At 41.0% G+C, this 23174-nt stretch overlaps 1 protein-coding gene and 1 pseudogene across 1 annotated transcript in view; one reads left to right on the top strand and one right to left on the bottom strand.

The window, feature by feature from the left end:
* Positions 1–23174, top strand: part of CFAP65 (cilia and flagella associated protein 65) — a 2328717-nt gene that overhangs the window by 1648503 nt on the left and 657040 nt on the right. Inside the window, exon 21 of the mRNA XM_044075222.1 lies at positions 16155–16221. Coding sequence (XP_043931157.1) covers positions 16155–16221 — 67 coding nt within the window. The remainder of the gene's footprint in view (positions 1–16154; positions 16222–23174) is intronic.
* Positions 3080–3203, bottom strand: LOC122805081 (annotated as a pseudogene).

Raw genomic sequence — 23174 nt, 5'->3', positions numbered from 1 at the left:
CAGTGGAGTTTTACAGTGTCGAGTTGCCAGCCTGGCACCCAACCTTCCACAGAAGGCACACACTCACACCTACGGCCAATTTGGAGTGTCCAATCCACCTACTGCATGTCTTTGGGATGTGGGAGGAAACCAGAGCACCCGGAGGAAACCCATGTGACCACAGGGAGGACATGCAGACTCCACACAGAAGGCACCCCAGCCCGAGAATCGAACCGGAGAACCTCTTGCTGTGAGGCAACAATGCTAACCGCTGCACCACCGTGGCCACCCACCAAATGTAAGACAGTCATCTAAATATGGAAAAATGCAAACGCTTTGCAACGTGCCGTGATCTATTACTGGTGACAGACATTTTGTAAATACCCTTGGAGCTGTCAGTAGTCCAAAGGTTAAGACAGAGAACCAAAAATGTAAGCCAGATACAGAAAACATTAAAAACACATCTGACTTTCAGAATTGGAATGTGATGATAAGCATCTTTTAAATCTAGTGTTACGAAAAAAACTGAGAGGTGGGATGAGGGATGACAGAGACTGAGGGAAAAGCATATTGAACTTTGGAACTTTTATATTAAGGTTTAGAAAAGAAAAGTTTATGACTGGTCTTTAAGTTCTTCTCTCTTTGGCAACAGAACGATTATTGAATAAAATCCTTTCTCACTTTGTTCTGAGGGAACTGGTTTATGACCCCCAAGAAACAGCATTTGCCCCAGGACTGGAGGAAACAGAGCAATTTGATTTGAGGGATGAGGAGAAATCTTTTGAAAAGGAGGAAGTGATACCCACTGCCAGTCGTAACCTTTCTGAATGATTTAATGAGTTGCCATAGTAGGAAGGGGAATCATCTGAAGGGGTAAATAGTCATCTGTCTTTTCAGACTTTCCTAGTTCTGGGAGGCTCCACCATTCTTTTTTGAGACTCCTTGTCATTGCCTTCTAAAATTCTGTTTGTCTGTACTTTCTTGAGACTGTTTGTTCTGTTTTCTATAAAAGAACCCTGAATTGGAAAGAAAGGTCCTATTAAACTTTGGGAAAGTGGGTTGAAAAAATCTGCATGACCCCCTGAATTAACTTACTTCCTTTTATCAAATGTTTAAGGACCTCAGCTGAAGAGGAGCCAAACAATATCTCTCGATCTAGGAGAGAAGTCAAGATCTCAGGTTTGCCATCCTCTGGTAAATTTTGTGAAAGTAACCAAGCAAATCTTGTCATTATTGATCCAGTTTCAGCTGCTGTAGATCCAGCATCAGCTGAGCCATAAAATACATCAAAGAGGGTTTGGTTTCTTGAAATTCATATTTTCAAAAGAAGAGAGCAGATATTTTGACATGAGCCTGACAATTCAAAATTCTGAAGGATAAAGTAAAGGAATATACTTTCTTCCCAAATATATCAGAAGCGTTCCTGACTTCATCAGAAGAGATAAGTTCAGCATTTACCAGATATTTGGCAGCAGACGGTTTTGCCAAGGAAATAACTGTAGGTTCTGATTTTGGATTAAAACTAGATACTTGTGAATCTGGAGATGTTGTATAGTCTATCAGACTTTTTAGGGGCAGGAGGCTGGCTATCAGGCATGATACAGGCTTTCAAGAAAACATCCCCTAATGCTGGTAGAATGTAAGTAACAGCTTCAGGCTGAGAAAAATCCAGCAGTAATAAGTCAAAAAATAAGTCAAAATATTTTGCTGGGGTACTAGAATTTCACTGTAATATCGCTAAAATAATTATTTCATTCTGGCTATAGTTTCAGGAAAAAAAAAAACTTTTTCAGGGAGGAATCCAAAGAAAAATATTCACCTTCCTGTGGCTCCTTGCTTTTTCATTTCTTTACGTATTCATACTGTGTGACCAATTACTGTGTCTCCTTGCTTTTACAGTTCTTTACCTGTTCATACTGTGTGACCAGTTCTTGTGGCTCCTTGCTTTTTCAGTTCTTTACATGTTCACACTATGTAACCTATTCCTGTGGCTCCTTGCTTTTTCATTTCTTTAAATGTTCACACTATGTAACCTATTTCTGTGGCTCCTTGCTTTTTCATTTCTTTACATGTTCACACTATGTAACCTATTTCTGTGGCTCCTTGCTTTTTCATTTCTTTACATGTTTACACTGTGTAATCTATTCCTGTGGCTCCTTGCTTTTTCATTTCTTTACATGTTCGCACTGTGTAATCTATTCCTGTGGCTCCTTGCTTTTTCATTTCTTTATGTGTTCCCACTATCTAACCCATTCCTGTGGCTCTTTGTTTTTTCATTTCTTTATGTGTTCGCACTGTAACCTGTTTGACTGGTCTTGCTTCTAACCAGGTTGACTGCATATTCTCCCAGTGTTACTAATCACAAGCCCAGTTAGACTCATATCTGCCATAATTTGCCAACCCTCTCATACATTTTAACAGTGTTTCATTGGAGTATTTATCACATTACTTACCAAACTTACTCATAAGAACTCAATGCTAATTGACAATTTTAGTCTTAATTAGAGACCTAGTAATAACTGTCTTCTATTCTCCTCCTCTCTTATGAACTATGGTCCTAGTCCTCAGTCTGGTATTGACTTATAAGACTGTTTTTACTAACTAGATTACTAGATTCATAATCATTGCATACTTTTGTCTTCATTTTCTGCCAGAATGTGCAATATGCATTATAAAACCACCATTCAACAAACATAGAATCCAGAACATTGGCTCCTAATGTTAGCAAATATGGACCTTTCCCCAGTAATTGAACAGGAGGACTATAATACTGTTCTGCAGTGTTTCATGAATATTCTACTTCCTTTTCAGAACAAGTATTATCTGTCCAAAACATGCAGAATTAAACATAACCCTACTCCTTGGCTTTGCAAAGAATTTAAGAGATTCTTCTTTGCTTTGAAAGCAGCACAGAGCAACTGCAAACATGACAAACTACCTGCAAATTTTGACTATTTCTCATCCCTAAGAAAAGATTGCAAATATCTGGCAAATAAAACAAAAGCTTCTTACCTGATAAAATGTCTATGAAGCACTAATTAGAAATTTGGGGCTTTCTGGAAATCAGTTAACAATCCTTCTGGCCAGTCATCCCCATCTCATTTAGTCCCTGCTAGTAAACTAACATCCAGTTTAAATCTAATGATGACAACATTTACAGATCACGTTTAAGCTGATAAGAACAGATACTACACATGACCTTAGCCAGAAGGCCGAGAAACAGCCTTTCATCTCACTTCTCTTCCTCTACAACCTTCAGCCCTTTCCAAGATAATCATAATGCTGATGGGTCTACTTTATTCCCACGAAAGCAGAATCGATCGAATACAATTCACTTGAACCATAATGAGCGAAACGCAAATATGTAAAATGCACTAAACCACGAAATTCAAAATCTCGATCTCTCATAGTTGGCCAACTCCACCGCCCGCAACATACTACCTACTGAAACACAATAAAAAACAACACATACACACACTAACCAAAACCCTACTTCTAACCCTAAAGTAAAACACCAAAACCTTACTTCTAACCCTAAAATAAAGCACCAAAACCCTGCTTCTAACCCTACACTAAACCCAACATACACAACTATCTATGCACTATCCTTAACCCCTCCCTAACCCTAAGGTCCGTAACTACCGCACACTTACCCTACTGAGCTATACCCAAACAAACTAAATATTCCACACACATACACTTAACAAAACCCTACACTAAACTTTACATACATTACCTATCTATGCACTTACCTTAACCCGCACCCTAACCCTAAGGTCCGTAACTATCGCACACTTACCTTACAGAGCTATTCCGCAGACGGGCCAACTATGCAAATTCGATATTTCCACTTTCACGGTTTAGTGCGTTCGATGTACTCGCATTTTACTCGTTATGTGTCACACGAATTGTATTCAACCGATTCGGCTTTCGCGGGAATAAAGTAGACCCATACCACTAATGAGTCCATATTTGGCTTTATAACTGATGTTCAACTGAAAGCAACTACCTTATCTAAAGTTAACTAATGGCTGAGGAAGGTTCCCAACTATAGAAAAGCTAGATCAGATAGTCTTTATCCAGAGTTTATCAAGATCTGAGACACTTTTATCACTCTACCACTTAAGCACATTATTAACAAGTTTCTTACTACTGGCATATTTCCAGAGTTCTGGAAAACAGAATATGTCATCTCTGTTCCTAACAAAGCTCTCTCTCTCTCTACTCCAGACTCCTTCAGACCTTGTAGTAATGAGACTATCATTCATGTTTTAGTAGATAGAATTAGTGGTGGTGCACAGAGCTGTGGTGATGCTAAATGCATTACAGAAGCCATAATGTTTATTTGAGAGGAGACCATAGCTGTTTATGTGTTGAATTACTTGTTTGTATAGAAGTTTTTAAAATATTTCTGTTAAAGGACATAGAGTAGAAAAGGGGAGCCAGGGTTTATGGGTTTTAGGGGAGGGTACCTTTGGAACAGTTATAATGATTGAATGTTTTACATGTGGGGTGGGGGTTATCAGTAGTAAGAGATATGTTACATATAAGGCTTAGCAATGTAATTTGCATTTTTTAGAAAAGTAAGGTGAATTTTGGAGAGTTTGGAGGATGATTCTTTTAGATTGTTAAGCAGTGTTGTAGTTTTGCAGTCTGATTTCCCTAATGTTTAAAGTAACTACGTATTCAGTTCATTGAAGCCTGTATTTTGGGAGTCACTGTTGGTGGTTGTAAATGTGTTAGTGATATCCTGAATAGAGGTTAGGAGAAAATATTTAAAACATACTACTTGGTTTTGGCTATTGCCTTGTTGGAATAGTTGCAATGTGTATTGTTATTGATATAACCAGTTAAGTCCTTAATTTCTTTCTCAAACGGTTATAATTAAATATGGTAGAAAGCTGCTTTTCATTGAGGAAGGAGGATTTTGCTGTGCTAGTAATTCTGGCTTGTTTTCTTAGGTTGAGGTAGTCTTGGGCTAGAGTAGTGTTTGATTGCTTTTGATTCCATATACTACAAGCACTTTCTTTTGCTTTCATAAGTTTTTCTTGTACCTTAAGTCAACCAGGGGCATGTTTGTCCCCTAAGTCTTTTATGTTTACACTGGAAAAGGGTGTCCTGAACTTGAGATAGTGTGTCTAGAAAGAAAGTGCTTTTGAAGGGTCTGCCATAAGCTACAAAGGAGACCAATCATTAAGTCTAAGGTGCTGTTGAAGAGTGAGTACTTAGTGGTCGGGGAATGGTCATTAAGTAACTATTTGAGGGGCAGGTTTAATTGCCTTGATGGACTAAGTAGATAGTACAGGACAGTGATCACTCAGAGAATTTGGTAGAATGGAGATACATATACAATAATGATCAACATTTGACATTAGGAGATCTAGAGTAGATCCCCAGAAAGCAAGTTAGGTCTAGTATGATGTTTTACTAACTTTTCTAGATTGTAACATTGGAGAGATTTATTAAGGTGTATAGCTTCACTATCTACGGCATTAACATTGAAGTCGTTCAGACAGATGGTATTTTTGTTGCAACCATTTGGGGATATTTCAGATAAGGTTTTCATAGCAGTAGAGGGAGTGGGTGGGGAAGAATATAAACAATTACTATGCCTATTTTAGTATGACTACTAATACTGGTGTGCACTAGAATTCAGTTTATGTTGTTATTATTAATGTTCCATGAGGTGGTAGATGGAATTAAATTTATACAGAAACTGATTTTTAATTAACACCAAAAACCTTTCTCCAACTGTTTTACATGGTCTGTTGTCAAAAAAAGATAATATTTTACCCATGTTTCTGTGACAGCTATCGCATGTAGGTTTTCAGTAGCTATCCATGCTTCATGTGGGCTGTTTGTTGTTAAGGCTATATTAATGCATCAAATTGTCAAGTCTTTGCAGGCCTTTGCCTCTATGGGTGGTGATGTTGTCAAGTCTTTAACAAGTTAGGTAGTGTAGGAGGCTGGTAGTATTTACCATAGGGCAGGACATGCATTTGTTTGAATTTCTCCCAATCTGAACAACATATATTTTAGATAATTGTGCCTTTTTAAGTTTAATAGGGTTTTTAGTGTATTCCAAAGAGGACAAGTGGGCTATAAATTGATTTTAGAGATGTAAGTTAAATGTTTTGTATAGTTTGGTAAAAAAATGGAATTTGAACTGTAAAGTGATGTGTGTTAGCATGTGAGTGTGAGGAATAATAGTTTGAGATTAAGAGGTAGTCCACAAGGTGTAAGGATAAGCATAGAGAGAAAATGGTAATTAAAAATGTAAGAATTAGATAGGATTTCATTATTTTAGTAGATACAGGATATAGTGTGTTAAGAAGAAAATAGACTCTAATGATGAATAGAGTTAAAGGCTGGATAGCACAAGTATTAGGAAGTAGATTTTAAGTGGCTATAGAGTAAGATTTAGATTGTTAGCAGTTATAAAATTAGAGAAGGTAAGGTATGAGATCCAGCTGGTAGCTTTATATGGTATTTATAAAGTATAGGGTATGGCCAAACTATACCATCCCTTCTGGAGAGTAGGTATTGAGAAATATGCCTGTTTTATGGAATCTTGATAATGGGTAGTTTTGGTTGTAGTATTAATCAGACATAAAGTGGTGGTGGACTGGCTGGTAGTGTGGTATAGATTAAAGAAAAAGGTAAGGCATTGAGGATAATGCTAGTTGTACAAATTGGATGCCATGTGGGATGATGAATATTATTTACTTATTGTTAGGAAAAATGAAAAATAGCAAAGTTTATTACTTAGTTTTTGAGTGATTTTATTGAATGTTGGGACTGGAAGGCATGTGACTAAAGCATTATTATACTTTACTAATTTCTTATGCCAGAGAGGTTAGTAGATTTTGGAGGTGGAATTATTGGATGGTTAGTGTTTATAAAGAGGTAATAGTTTTAGGTAGAGTTAGTTGTTAAAGATTTCCATAAAGTAACTGCAGGAATGTAGAGTATAGAATAGAGGGGAATGGGTGTCAGTCACTGATGGGTCAATTGCTTTAGATCTGTCAGTGGATTTAAAAGAGTTGCTGTAGCAATGGAAGTGTGGTTAGAAGTGTATAAATTATAGGAGTTGTGGACTGGGTGAAGATAGGATAATCTGGAAAGTGTAGCGAAGCTACATTACACGAGGCCGAGTGGGGTTAGCCCACCCATGCTAAGGGCACACAAAAAAATCTATCAGTACACTGTGGATATGTGCACAAGGTTCAATGTGTGGCCAAGATGTATAGATTTAGAAAACAACAAAACAAATTCTTGCCTGTATAAAACACAATTTATTGAGAATGAAAAAGAAGAAGAATCATACTACCTAAATGTTTAGCCTTTATTGTAATGTTGTGGATCTTTTCTCCCCAGACCTCCGCTGAGAAAGAGCTATTCCAGCTCAGTCGTACAATCCCGGTCAACAAATGTAAAATAAAAATAAATAAAAAACTAAATAAATCTAGTGAGTAGCGCACATTATATGAGTCAAGTAGCAAGATGGGGTAAGCAGTCCAATGTAAGATGCTACTGCTAGTAAAAAGGGGTTTGGGCCATTGGAGGCACTTGGTTTACAAGACTAATTAGTTTATCACCTCATGGGATTTGATTGTACAACAGGAGCACTTAGCTTAAGTTTTAGTTTAAAACACCAAAATGTAGGTTAGATTGAGTTCTGCTGGCTGGAAACCGAAGGTCCTTCAAGGAAACAGATTTTTCTCTTTTTCTTGACCGATTAATGAAAGAAGGGATTGGGTACTAGAAGAGAAACCTGGGAAAATTGTAGGCTGTGAATGAACAGGGCACACACAGCCTCACCTCAGGTTTTGTCCCTACTGAATGGTGCACTGCTACAGTCATCCCACTCCATAAAGGAGGAGTGACTACAGACCCTGGAAATTATCACCCCATTAGCCTGATGAGTCTGATTTGTAAGGCTATGGAGCGCATCATCATGGCCTCTCCTGTTTGCCATCTAGTTCTCAGAAGTCCATGCCACAACAGAGGGACTCTGGCTGGCCAGGTTTGTAGATGACTGCAAGCTGGGAGCCATTATTAACTCCCCAAGTGATGCAGACAACCTACAGAAAGGCCTCACTCAGACCAATGACTGGTGTCGAAACCATGACCTTAAGTTTAATGCCAAAAAATGCGTCATCATCCCCTTTGGGAAAAACTCAGTTCCCACTAATTACTGCATTGATGGGAGCCCACTGAACACTGAAGGCATTATAAGAGATCTGGGGACACAGGTTGACAGCAACCTCTCCGTCAACCACCACATTGCCACTGTGGTCAGAAAGTCCTTCTATGTGGCACATCTCATTACCAAGGGTTTTGCATCCAGGAAGAAAGAGGTCATCATTTCTCTCTACTCTTCCACATTAGACCAATCACAGAGTATTATGTCTCATTTGGCATGTACCTCACTAGACACCTGCAACAGCTGGAGAAGCCACAAAAGTACCTCAAGAAGATGGTCCTAGGCCTTAAACACATGTCCTACATGGACAGACTCAAAAAACTCCAGCTATTCTGTGTCTCATATCATCTACTAAGAGGCGGTCTCTGCTTGACTTACAAAGCCATGTCTGACCCAGCTCTGTTAGAAATGCTACATCTAAAGAAATTCCAATCCCTCCGCACCACACACTCCACAGACTTCAACCTTATTACCACAATCAACAGAACATGCTGGAAAGGCAGGTTCATAACCCGGTGTCTGCCCATGCTCTGGAATAGACTTCCCATGCATGTCAAGCAGAGCACCTCATTGGCCCTCTTCAAGAGAAATCTTGATGAGTGGATGGGAAATAAAAAATTCACCCCAGGGATCACTCCAGTGGCTCTACTTGATAGAGGAACTGGGAACTAACGTTGGGCAGCACAATGCCAGGGCACTTCTATGGGCTAGGCTTGTAAAGGCTCCAGAGCCATTAGTCTAGTACACACCTATGAACCTATGCAATATCCAGTGTATAATTAGACTATGAGCTATATATACTTTATAAGGTTAGTGGGAGTACTCTGAAAAAAGTAATTAGCTGCTCAATGAATTCAGGTAACAAGGTAGCATAGCTGTAATTTTGTTTGCAACATGCAAAACTTTTGACCTTAATAATAAACCATTCACCAATGAACTCTCTTATTACAACCCCATTTCCACTGCAATAACCTAGTTTCATGAAAACATAAAAATTTTATACTCAAATGCTCAGTCCTCACTCCATCCCTTTTTATCTGGAATTCCACAGGGATCTGTCCTTGGTCTACTGCTGTTTGATTCTACAGCAAATCATTATACAGAAAACTAACTAACAATATCCCACTTTACATGGACTATATAGTCATCTGGGAAACTAGTAACTCTCTTAAGATGATTGGCAATTCCCTCAGTATTATCCTGTTTAAATTATGTCATCCATGTAAATAAAGTCATAAAGAGGAATGTAGGTAAAATTAATGTCTTTGGTACTCACAAATACCTACATTTCAGAAAATCCACCTGGAATATTATGTGCCCTAATGGTGGTTTGCTTAAACTAGTTGAATCTATTAAATGTCTGGGTGTCTGGCTAGCCCCCTAACTAACCTTATCTAACCATATTTACAGCCTGAAGAACAAAATGACCTCCCTGCTGTACAGATGCCTTACAGTCTCGAGTCTACTAATTAAACAGGGCAGAGTACCTATTGGAAAAGCAATGTTCATACTTAGCAATAGCAGAAGGCTCCCTTCCAGTCATGAACTCCACATCTACTAAAAATACTCAAAAATTAAACTGTGCATGACCATATCAATTGTTTTGTTGCTGATGTTAACAAAAGTTACATTACTGCCTTGCAATGAATGAAGCAGATTGGTTTCCCATTCCCCTTCTTATCACTGTACTCATCGTGCACTAATTTGCAGGGTCCTCTTCATGGACAGTGGACCTTATGTCACTTACCAACTATTAAGTAATTCCCCAGATGTATCAGACATCAGATTCTTCAGCTGTTATCCTTCCTGCTCTCTTTAACTTGGCCCATCCACCTGGAACTCCCAAATGACCACTCTTTGTATTCTTCCACCCTTACTTCTTTCTCTGAGCAGCATGACTCTTACTTGAAGCAGGACTCTAAATGCAGTTGCATTGAATCAGTAACCTAACTCCATCATAATGCTGTATTTACCTATTGATTCCTCATGCTTGTTTCTTTATTGTACATTTTCTGAGAAACCCTATTGAACTGTACTGACCCTTATGATATAGTTTGTTTCAATGTTCTGTGGTAATATTCAATTTATACTTTTTATTGGATACCTATTTCAAAAGCAGTATTGCAGTCATGTTTATATTTTTTGTTGTATGGTTCTCCGTTATTGTAATGAGGTTGTGTTTGAAAAGATGACCTAGAAGTCCAGTTCATCTTCTGGCTAAATAAACAAATAAGGTATCAGCTTTATAACTGAACTGCTTCTTACTGTAATTGGTACACCTTGTTTGCTGTAGCATAGACTAGATCCAGGCCTGCTGAATCTAGCTTTGTTTGTATGCTTGTTGTTTGTTTGCTTGTTATTTCCCTGAAAAGCTAATTCCACCTAAAACGCGACTTTTCAGCGCTTCTGTGGATCCCTAGTGATATCTGCATTGCTTACTGCACTTATTTCCTTGTTTCACTTGAAAGAAAGTTACTGTTTGTCATTTGTGCATTTAAGTTACCTGTAACACATTGCATTTAAGTTACCTGGCACTTACTCACTAAAGCAATTATATAAGTCAGCACTAAAAAAATTAAAAGCACTACACCCTCACAAACTCCCCTTTTGTACCTTGTTCCCCATTGGCCCTTTTTTTCAATTATAAAGGAATTCCCAATACTATTCTAGCATGTCCAAAGGTCAGTTGTCAATCTCCTCTCCGGTCCAGCTGGTGAATCTGGGAATCTTGAGGCAATGTTACAACTGCCTCATGTACACAGACAACCCTCTCCTCCTCCCAACAAATTCCAACACATGTGAGAGATGCAACCATATAGCCAAACTGGAGGCTAAGCTCTCTCAACTCAGTACTGGCATAACCAGGCAGGAGGAGAAGGAAACCACACTCACTACAATTCCAGTCTCACATAGACCTACCACGACAGCACACCAAACACATAAACACACAAAAACATACTCGGAGGCTCTAAATAAATATCCGCGTAAGCAGCAGAGACCTAAAAAGCAGACACCCAAGCAACCGCTACCCCAAAACAAAACACGTGCAACACATAGCTCACAAAGCCAGTGTGCCGAACAGTCACAGCCCTTAAGGCTAAACAACACACCTGATACACTTGTAATAGGTGACTCTATCATCAGGCACACTGATGTCCCGCTCACCAGGTTGAACAAGGAGAAGGTCACAGTGAGCTGCCTGTCGGGTGCTAGGATCCGCCACATAACACAAGCACTCAGGTCACTCCAAGGCAAGTACAAATATGACTCAGTCATTGTCCATGCTGGTGTGAATGACCTGAGACGTACCTCCCTGGACTACATGAAAAGAGACATAGAGGAGCTCTCTGAGCATGTAGCCCAGGCCGGTATGACCCTGACCTTGAGTAGCATCTTACCCTCACCAAGAATGATGCCACAATATGAAGACAAGATGATCAATTTCAACAATTGGCTTAAGTATTGGTGTCATTCAAAGGGGATCCAATGCCTGTCAGCCTGGGATGACATGCTCGACAAGCCACGATGCTTCGCTAGGGAGGGCTTGCACCTGTCACCCTGGGCTTTCAGATATTGGCAAAGGCTCTTGCTACCCCATAGTGCCTTTTTTAGGCAAGGCTCAAAAGACAAACCCACCTCCATAGGTATCACAAGGGATAAGAAACTAAGAGTAATGCTACTCAATGCCAGAAGTCTAAACCTCAAGATGCACACACTCGAAACTCTCCTTAGCATGGAGAACATCGATATGTGTGCAGTAACAGAAACCTGGTTCAAGGCTCCCGAGAGCACCCCAGCACTACCAGATTATACCTCATACCATGCTTTTCGGCCCCAAAACTTGGACCGAACCACAAAAGGAGGGGGAGTATCAATATTGTCAAAGATACCCACACCTCCAGGTTGGTGGCACAGCACGAAGCATCAGAGACTATCCATGTGCAACTAACAGTGGGTAAAACTGCCTTCCAGTTTATAGCCTGCTACAGACCACCCTCCCAAACCCAAGAACCCCACTTGGCCTTCCTGAGAACACTGGAAAATATGAAGGTCTCTCCAAACACCATTATATTGGGCGACTTCAACTACCCAAACATAGACTGGGAGCATTACTCTAGCTCCAACACCCTAGCCCAAAGGTTCCTAGAATTTATAAACTCAAATGCTATGGAACAACTTGTTACCACTTCCACAAGAGGGGAAAACATACTGGACCTGATCATCACCAACATGGGGACTTTATGCTCCAGACCAGAAGTGCATCCCTCACTGGTAAGATCAGACCATAAACTAATCTCACTGGATATTCACATCCCGACCCCACCCCATGTCCAGAAAACCACAGTGAAAAACTTCTCTAAAGCAAATTTCACACTCCTCAAAACCAAGGTGGAATCCTTCAAAGCCCCCGGGCCTGTGGAAAATACGGCCCAGACTGCAGAATCCTTTATAAATGCATTCTATGAACACCTTCAGGAATGCATGGATCATGCAATCCCAAATAAAAGCAAGACCCAATCCTCCAAAGGCAGATGTCCTGTCTGGGGGACCCCAGCCATAAACAAACTATACAATAGAAGGAGGAAGCTACTACATGATAGAGCAAAATCCCAAAAAGGGAAGGCATCTCTGATCAGTATTAGCAAAAAACTACGGGCACTCATAAAATCGTCTAAGGCCAGCTTCGAGAGAAAAATTGCACAGGACACTAAGGATAATTACAAGGCTTTCTTTAGTTATGTTAGTAACCTGGGTGGGAATTCCCAGATATGCTCAGAATTAGTCCAAAATGACAAAAAATACACCAAACCCGCAGACATTGCCAACATGCTAGCTGACAGGTTCAGTGCAAACTCCCCCTCCCCGCAAAAAGGGCAAATATCTATCCCAGTAGAGTGCTGCCCCCTGACATCTCAGATGCTCAGGTAAGAGCCGCTCTCTCCAAAGCAAAAAACATAGCATCAATGGGACCAGACAGTGTCCTGGGCTGCATCCTACATGAACTCCAAGAAGAGCTAAACCCAAACATAAAACTACTGTTCAGTCTCAGCCTTACTACAGGATATGTACCCAAAGAGTGGAGTACAGCAACAGTGGTCCCTCTCCACAAAGGTGGTGCCTCAATGGATCCTGGAAACTATCACCACATAAGCCTGACTAGCTTGGTCTGCAAAGCTATGGAAGGATCATCATGGACCTCATAAATAAAGATATTGGGGACCTACAGACACTGGATCCTACCCAGTTCGGCTTTTTTAAGGGCAGATCCTGCCTCTTAAACCTGGTTGATTTCTTTGAAACAGTCACCAAGGCCATTGATGAGGGAAAGGTGGTCCACACAGCCTAACTGGACCTCGCAAAAACCTTCGATACAATACCCCACTCGGGCATTATAGATAAGCTCACCAGCTTAAATATAAACCCCTATGTCACTAGATGGGTTGCAAACTGGCTCAAGGACAGAACCCACATGGTTAGAATTGCTGGAGCCATGTCAGACTCCAAACCAGTTACAAGTGGCGTCCCACAAGGCTCAGTCCTGGGACCTCTCTTGTTCGGTATATATTTCTCGGAGGTACAGGCCAACATGGAAGGACTGTGGCTGACCAAGTTCGCAGATGACTGCAAACTGGCGCCATAATCGACTCTCCAGCCGACACAAGCATCCTCCAAAAGGGCCTCATAGAAACAGACAACTGGTGCCAGAGCCATGGCCTCAAGCTAAACACCAAAAGTGCATAGTCATCCCCTTTGGCAAAAACAAAGTGCCCACAAATTACCACATAGGTGGTAATCCATTAAGTACAGAAGAAGTAATTAGGGACCTGGGGACCCAAGTTGATAGCAATTTCTCATTTGACAACCACGTGGCCAAAGTGGTTAGAAAAACATTTTATATAGCCCACCTAATCATGAAGGGATTCACATCTAGATCAGGGTATGTCATCGTGCCTCTTTACTCATCCCTCATCAGGCCCATAATTGAGTACAATGCCCCTTTTGGGATGTACCTTACCAGATACCTGCAGCAACTGGAAAGACCCCAAAAGTACCTCACCAAGAGGATCAAAGGGCTCAAACAGATGCCATATGCTGCCCGGTTAAAGAAACTCCAGCTCTACTCAGTGGCATACCGCCTGCTCAGAGGCGATCTGTGCCTGACGTATAAAGCCATGTCCAACCCGGAATTAATGAACATGCTGCACCTCAGAAAATACAAATCCCATTGAGCCACTCGCTCAAGAGACTTGAACCTCAGCACTGAAATAAATAGGACATGCTGGAGGGGCAGATTCATAACCCAGAGGCTCCCTTCACTCTGGAATAAAATCCCAGTCCAGGTTAGGCAGAGTCCCTCATTGACTCTCTTCAAGAGGAATTTTGATGAGTGGATGGGAGATCGTAGGTTTACCCCGGGTATCACTTCTGTGTCACTGTTAGACAGAGGCACAGTATACTAACCTCGAAAAAGAGCATAGCAAAATTAATTTAAAATGGGTGGCGAAAGCCAAACACACTCTGGCTAGGCTTATAAATGCCCTAGGGCAAATAGCCTAGTATGAACCTATGAACCTATGAACCTATAAGTAATACCAATATTTAGAACATATATTCATGACTTGGAGCTTTTGTCACTGATTCTTGAGTTAAGAATTTGGGAGCTGTAAAAATAAAAATGAATGGCCTGTTATGTAATATCACATGAGATCCAAATACAGGTAGCTCTTATGAGTATTTTATTTACTCATTTATACTTTGTTAACTGGGTTAGTCCCACTAGGCCAGTGACCTCTTTTCGGGGGAAGGACCAGAGGTGGCATTCATACTGTCTATGAGAAATTTGGCCAGGCACTAGTGAAACTCACCCTACTGTTTTCAATAAATGCTGTGGGATCTTTTGCATCCATTCAAGATACCATCTACTCAAGCAGATGGGACCTCAGTTTAACATCCTATCAGAAGAATGTCACACTCAGGAGTGCAGCCAACCCCTTATGATGCACTGCATTGTCAATATTAGTAAAATTAATCCTACTTCCTGGTGGGGGAATAGAAACCAGAGCCTTCTGCAACAAAGGTAGGTTACCTGCTGAACTGTTAAGAATGTATTTGAACTGCTAGCCAGTTTTATCTGTACGTCTTGTTGTGTTGCCTTTTTTGTATTTGCTGTAATCTATGGTTACATTTTCTTTTTATGCTTTGCTACTTCTATCTGTTTCTGTCCACAGATGAACCTGAAAATGTACAGCCTTAGGATGTTTTCCAAGTTGGGCAAATCAACCGAAATAAATAAGAATAAATAATGCATTCTGAATGTGTGTCTGTTTTGTCCACCCATTACATTTCAATGTTATGAATCAGTCTGCAATTTACTTAAATCCTTCTTATAGCTACTGCATTTACTTTCTTATTCTTTCATTAGGCAAACTGTTACATTACATACATGCATATATTCTATCAGGCACACACACACATAGGATAAACCTAGTGACTATCACCTACCTCTTTTTCCTGTGCTGTTTTTTATATTTTTATGGTGAAACATTGATCACTGTATTCTTTGCTTGTTCATTTTGGAAAAATGTATAGATCCTACTCCATTATCTGCCTGCTGTGCCGATGTTCAGGTTCTATCAATTTCCTTTTTAGAAAATGCCTTGATGTTTCTTATGGATTAACATTGCTACTGTACCATACTGATGAGCCCATCCTTCTTCCTGGTCATGCAGACTAAGAAAAATAAGCACTGTACCTTTGGGTTGCCAAATCCATGACCTTTGCAGGTTTAATATTGTTTAGCTACCTCTGCACTGTCTCTGGGTAATAATTCTGTTCCTGTACTCCATTTGCTGTGATCACTTCTCTGCTCTGTGTTTTGCTGCATGAGTGTGCTATCAGTACACTTCTATTCTCTGTGTTTTATTATGAGTGTACAGGTCTTCAGCATCACTTTTATTTTCTTTTGCAGGCATGATTTTGTTGGCACTGATCGTTTTCCTGTCCTACTGAAGGTGTCTCATGGCAGAGAGATCCTGGTAAGAGGCTTATGATTGCTTTGTGCTTTTAGCTAACATTGCTCAAATTTCATGTGACACTTGGCAGCAGTTTCTGCTGCATTGACAGCTCTGGGCTGGTACAGTGAATATTGCTATCCAATTGGTATGGCAGATTTTTATTTTTTATTTTCAAGCAAGAGTTTGAATTTATAAAGTTTAAAGAAAATGGTACATATAGTCACTCTATAGATCTGGCCAGGGAAGGGAAGCACTCCCCTTTCTTTTCTTGAAGAAGTGACATGTACAGTGTGATAAGAAGAGCATTTAATCCTTATCCTGTGAGCTGCCACCATGCTGGTACTCTTATTGAGCAGCACATGGTTGGAGAATACAAGTAAGATTTTGCAGGAGGCTCCCTGTTGTAATTCCAAGATGTGTAATTGCAAACTGTACAATTAAAAAAACACTGCAAAAGTACAGGAGAGCAGCAAATGTCAAAAATCACTATTTTCATATAAAATATTTTGCAGTAGGTAAGCCCCCCCATTTCCTCCGCTGTGTGGGGGGGGACTTTATCTCCCCCACTCCCCCAGTGCGGAAGTGATGCATCTCCCCACACCTCCCCACTGCTTATATATACTAATTCTTAGATTAATGTACCTTAGAGAAAAAGGAATATTCTGAAATACAGTGATATTGGGCTTAGTATACGTAAGTCCAGATTTTTATTTATTCATTCTTTTTTTTTATCTAAAGTTTTTATTTTCCAAATATAACAATAGTTAGAATTACATTCATCCATATAGGTATTATGTTTTAGCATTTTATATACAATATTTACAATTGGCCTGAACATGAAAAATAAGAAAAGAAACAATCCAATCTGTGATACTGTATAAGTTACATCTAAAGGGTCTGTGACCATTTTTAGTGTTTCAATAAGAGTAAGAATTTTCTTCTAAGGATTATTAATCCAAATTTTAGGAGTGATTCTCAGTTCTTTGACTTTGATTTCCAGTAACGCTGTTTCTTCCATTAATCTCAGGAATTCTTCAATGGTGGGTTCTTGTGATAATTTCCATTTTCTTGTGATACATTTTCTTGCTACTGCTAGTATGGACCAAAGAAGATACAAGTCCTTTTTATTCATTTCCGTATTGTCATTAACATTCAGAAAAATTAGCGATTTAGTTTGTACAAAGGAATCTGTAAAAATAGCTTGAAGGAATTTTGTGATTTCTACCCAGAATATTTTAATGTTAGTTCAGTCATAGGTTCATAGTTTCATAGGTTCATAGGTTCATACTAGGCTATCTGCCCTAGGGCATTTACAAGCCTAGCCAGAGTGTGTTTGACTTTCGCCACCCCTTGGAATGAGTTTACTGTGCCCTTTTTAAGGTTAGTTTACTGTGCCTCTGTCTAACAGTGACACAGAAGTGACCCCCGGGGTGAACTTACGATCTCCCATCCACTCATCAAGATTCCTCTTGAAGAGAGTCAGTGAGGGGCTCTGCCTAACATGGACTGGGATTTTATTCCAGAGTGAAGGGAGCCTCTGGGTTATGAATCTGTCCCTCCAGCATGTCCTATTTATTTCTGTGCTGAGGTTCAATTCTCTTGATCACGTAGCTCTAAGGGATTTCTGAGGTGGTGCATGTCCATTAATTCCGGGTTGGACATGGCTTTGTATGTCAGGCATAGATCGCCTCTGAGTAGGAGGTATGCAACTGAGTAGAGCTGGAGTTTCTTTAGCCTAGCAGCATATGGCATTAGTTTGAGCCCCTTGATCTTCTTTGTGAGGTACTTTTGTGGTCTTTCTAGTTGCTGCAGGTGTCGGGTAAGGTACATCCCAAATGGGGCATTGTACTCAATTATGGGCCTGATGAGGTAAGAGTACAGGGGCACAATAACCTCCCTTGATCTAGATGTGAATTCTTTCATGATAAGATGGGCTATATAGAAAGTCTTTCTAACCACTTTGGCAATGTGATTGTCAAAGGAGAGATTACTATCAACTTGGGTCCCTAGTTCCCTAATTACTTCTTCTGTACTTAATGGATTACCACCTATGTGGTAATCTGTGGGCACTTTGTTTTTCCTAAAGGGTATGACTATACACTTTTTCGCGTTTAGTTTAAGGCCATGGCTCTGGCACCAGTTATCCGTTTCTGTGAGTCCCTTTTGGAGGATGCTTGTGTCAGCTGGAGAGTCAATTATGGCACCCAGTTTGCAGTCATCTGTGAACTTGGTCAGCCACAGTCCTCCCGTGTTAGCCTGTACCTCAGAAAAATATATACCGAATAAGAGAGGTCCCAGGACTGAGCCCTGTGGGACGCCACTTGTGACTGGTTTAGAGTCTGACATGGCTCCAGCAATTCTGACCATGTGGGTTCTATGCTTGAGCCAGTTTGCAACCCATCTTATGACATAGGGGTTTATATTTAAGCTGGAGAGCTTGTCTATGATGCTCAAGTGGGGTATTGTGTCGAAGGCTTTTGCGAGGTCCAGGTAGGCTGTGTGAACTACCTTACCCTCATCAGTGGCCTTGGTGACTGTTTCAAAGCCGAATTGGGTAGGATCCAGTGTCTGCAGGTCCCCAATGTCTTTGTTTATGAGGTCCATAATGATCCTTTCCATAGCTTTGCAGACAAGGCTAGTCAGGCTTATGGGGCGGTAGTTTCCAGGGTCCGTAGAAGCACCTCCTTTGTGGAGTGGGACCACTGTTGCTGTATGCCATTCTTTGGGTACATATCCTGTAGTAAGGCTGAGATTGAATTGCAGCCTTATGTGTGGGTTCAGCTCTTTTTGGAGTTCGTGTAGCACGCAGCCTGGAACACCGTCTGGTCCCATTGATGCTGTGTTCTTTGCTTTGGGGAGGGCGGCTCTCACCTGAGCATCTGAGATGTCAGGGAGGCAACACTCTGCTGGAACAGATATTTGTCCTTTTGGAGGAGGGGGGGTTTGCACTGAACCTGTCTTCCAGTATGTTGGCAATGTCTGTGGGTTCAGTGTATTTTTTGTCATCATTGACTAACTCTGAGCATATCTGGGAGTTGCCACCCGGGTTTCTGACATAACTAAAGAAGGCCTTATAATTATCTTTAGTGTCTTGTGCAATTTTTCTCTCAAAGCTGGCCTTGGATGATTTTATGAGGGAACGTAGTTTTTTGCTAGTACTGATCAGAGATGCCTTCCCTTTTAGGGATTTTGCTCTATCATGTAGTAGCTTCCTCTTTCTGTTGTATAGCTTATTTATGGCTGGGGTCTACCAGACAGGATGCCTGCCTTTAGGGAAATGGGTCTTGATTTTATTTGGGATTGCATGATCCATGCATTCCTGAAGGTGTCCATAGAATGCATTTATAAAGGATTCAGCAGATTGGGCTGTAGTTTCCACTGGCCCGGGGGCTTTGAAGGATTCCACTTCGGATTTAAGAAGTGTGAAGTTGGCTTTTGAGAAGTTCTTCACTGTGGTCTTGTGTGCTGGGGGTGGGTGCTGGATGTGAATTTCCAGCGAGATTAATTTATGGTCTGATCTTACCAAAGAGGGGTATACTTCTGGTATGGAACATTGTGTCCCCATGTTTGTGATGATCAGGTCTAGTATGTTTTCCCGTCCTGTGGGAGTGGTGACTTGTTGTTCCATAGCATTTGAGTTTATGAATTCTAGGAACCTTTGGGCTAGGGTGTTAGGGCTTGAGTAATGCTCCCAGTCTATGTTTGGATAGTTGAAGTCCCCCAATATGATGGTGTTTGGAGTGACCTTCATACTCTCCACTGTCTTCAGGAAGGCTGAGTGGGGTTCCTGAGTTTGAGAGGGTGGTCTGTAGCTTGCTACGAACTGGAAGGCAGTTTTGCCTACTGTTAGTTGCACATGGATGGTCTCCAATGCTTCGTGCAATGCCACTAACCTGGAGGTGTGGGTATCCTTGATGAATATGGATACTCCCCCTCCTTTTGTGGTTCGGTCCAAGTTTTGGGGCTGAAAAGCATGATATGAGGTATAACCTGGTAGTGCTGGGGTGCTCTCAGGAGCCTTAAACCAGGTTTCTGTCACTGCACAGACATCGATGTTCTCCATACTGAGGAGGGCTTTGAGAGCGTGCATCTTAAGGTTGAGACTTCTGGCATTGAGCAGCATTACCCTTAGTTTCTTTCTACATGTGTTGTCTAAGGAGGTGGGTTTGTCTTTTGAGCCTTGCCTAAAAAAGGCACTATGCGGGTGGCAAGAGCCTTTGCCAATATCTGAAAGCCCAGGGGTGACAAATGCAAGCCGTCCCTTGCGAAGCAGCGTGGCTTGTCGAGCATGTCATCCCAAGCAGAAAGACACTAGATCACCTTTGAATGACACCAATACATAAGCCAGTTGTTGAAATTTTGTCTTTATACTGTCTTTATACTGTGGCATCATTCTTGGTGAGGGTAAGATGCTGCTCAAGGTCAGGGTCATACCAGCCTTGGCTACATAATCAGAGAGCTCCTCTATGTCTCTTTTCATGTAGTCCAGGGAGGTACATCTCAGGTCATTCACACCAGCATGGACAATGACTGAGTCATATTTGTACCTGCTTTGGAGTGACCAGAGTGCTTGTGTTATGTGGCGGATTCTAGCGCCCGACAAGCAGCTCACTGTGACCTTTTCCTTGTTCAGCCTGGTGAGTGGGACGTCAGTGTGTCTGACTATAGAGTCACCTATTACAAGTGTATCAGGTATGTTGTTAGGCCTTAAGGGCTGTGACTGTTTGGCACACTGACTTTGTGAACTATGTGTTGCATGTGATTTGTTTTGGGGTAGTGGTTGCTTGGATGTCTGCTTTGGAGGTCTCTGCTGCTTTGGCAGATTTTTATTTAGAGCCTCCGAGTATGTTTTTGTGTGTTTATGTGTTTGGTTTGCAGTTGTGGTAGGTCTATGTGAGACTGGATTTATGGTGTGTGTGGTTACCTTCTCCTCCTGACTGGTTATGCCAGTACTAGGTCGAGAGAGCTCAGCCTGCAGTTTGGCTATATGGTTGCATCTCTCACATATATTTGTACTAGTTGGGAGGAGAAGAGGGTTGTCTGTGTACATGAGGCAGTTGTAACATTGCCTCAAGATTCCCAGATTCACCAGCTGGACTGGAGAGGAAGCCAGCAACTGACCCTTCGACATGCTAGAATAGTATACAGAACTTGTTTGTAACTGAATCAGAAGGACCAATAGGGGATGAGGTACTCAAGAGGATTATATGAGGATGTAGTGCTTTTTTAGTTTACTAGTGCTTAACTTACAAAAAATTGCTTATATGAGCAAGTGCAGGGTTTTAGATTGAGAATAGATTATTTAGTTTGAGAGTTAGAGCAGTTCCAAGGGAAAAAGTGAAGAGTAGACTTTGTGGAGCCGAGAATAGTTTAAACCCGATTAAGCGGCGCTGCCCGATGCTGCACTATGCGCAAATTCGCACAAAAGCGCACTAAAGTGGGCTTTAAAGCAGGGGGTTAGAAAGTGATAGGAAATGGCCCAAAACGGCCAATAAGCTACATGTTTCTGGGCTGGAACCACTCCTCAAGGGACAGATAGGCTGCTCAGAGCTCCCCACTCCCACTGGTGAACAAAGAAGCTTCCTCCAATGGAAATAAGGATATGGGCAACACAGGAATGGGCAACACAGGAACTATGACACAGCCAGAGATCAGCAATACCTGAAGACTGGACTATTCTAGTTCAGTAAAAGCGGGAAACAAGGATTTTTTTTTTTTTTTTACAAAGTAGCAGAAATTAGCAGAAATTAACAGGACAGGAAAACATACTAGACCTGATCATCACAAACATGGGGACAATGTCTCCATACCACTACCACCCTTTTGGTAAGATCAGACCATAAGTAGCAGAGAGACCCAGGACCCAGACTTACATATTAATACACATCAAGCAGAGGGCTCTTTTCAAAAACCTCTTCAAAGGAACCTTGACTGGAAAGGAATGGGAAACCCACCCCAGGGATCCCCCTTAGACACGACATTCTCAAGTAAGGAAAGTAAAAAATGTGAAAAGAAATAGGGGGAATTGTGTTAGGTGGGTTTAGTAGGGGCGCCTAGGGCTAGTAGCCTAGTACCAACCTATGAACCTATGAATTAGGTACAGAAGCACAGTAAATATGCATCCAATCTGCTTTGCATCTTAAAGAACATCTCCAACAAATGACATCTTCAGAAGAATTGATTTTGGCTAATTTGTCAGGTGTGATAAATGCACTGTGTAGAAATTTACAAGTGTATATCTTCCAAACTTGTGTCTAACATATTCATTTGACAGACTGCAAAAGGTTAGATGTTATGTTGTCCATCTCACCTTCCTTCTTTCTGGTTGGGTCTGGAGCCAATCTCTGCTCTGACTTGACCACTTCTAAAGCTCAAAGAGTCCTTACTGGTTCAAGGCTAACCCCTTATCCCAGCATACATAGTGGTAGCTACCCAGATCTCGTTTTCCACTTGCAGCGTTGAGATTGTCTTCTGCTGGCTCAGTCTAAGTAGTCTATTTTTCTGTCAAAATTGCTGTTTGTTCAGGGATAATTTGCATTATTAGTTAGAGTTTAACTGTCTTATCACCCCTATACTTGTTACAGTTGTTGTTTTTGTTCATAGGCCGTAGTTTCCTCTCAGGCCTGTTTTTTTCTGTTTGTTGTTGGTGGCCTGTTTTTCTACAGGGTTATCTTTTGCTTTTTCCCTACTTGTTTCTTAGGGAGAAGCCATTTAAGTTAGAGGCTTTCTCCCTTTGAGAGCAGTAGCCGTTTACTTTAGGGGCTACCCCTTCCTTATCTTTTTTCCCTCTGTCAAAAAAAAAAGTCTCTTTTTCTTTATTAAGTGTCACTCTTTGTGTGTAATTATGTCTAAAGAATCTACAAAGCAGTCAGGCTTTAAAACATACGATTTGTGTTACCAAAATATGTCCCTTACAGACAGGCACATGAGTTGCATTTACTGTTTAGATGCAGTCCACCTTCACGACTCATGCT

This window comes from Protopterus annectens, chromosome 6.part0 (genome assembly GCF_019279795.1).
Source record: "Protopterus annectens isolate FY-2018-M chromosome 6.part0, PAN1.0, whole genome shotgun sequence".
NCBI lineage: Eukaryota > Metazoa > Chordata > Ceratodontiformes > Protopteridae > Protopterus > Protopterus annectens.
This window is presented reverse-complemented; position numbering and strand designations above follow the sequence as displayed.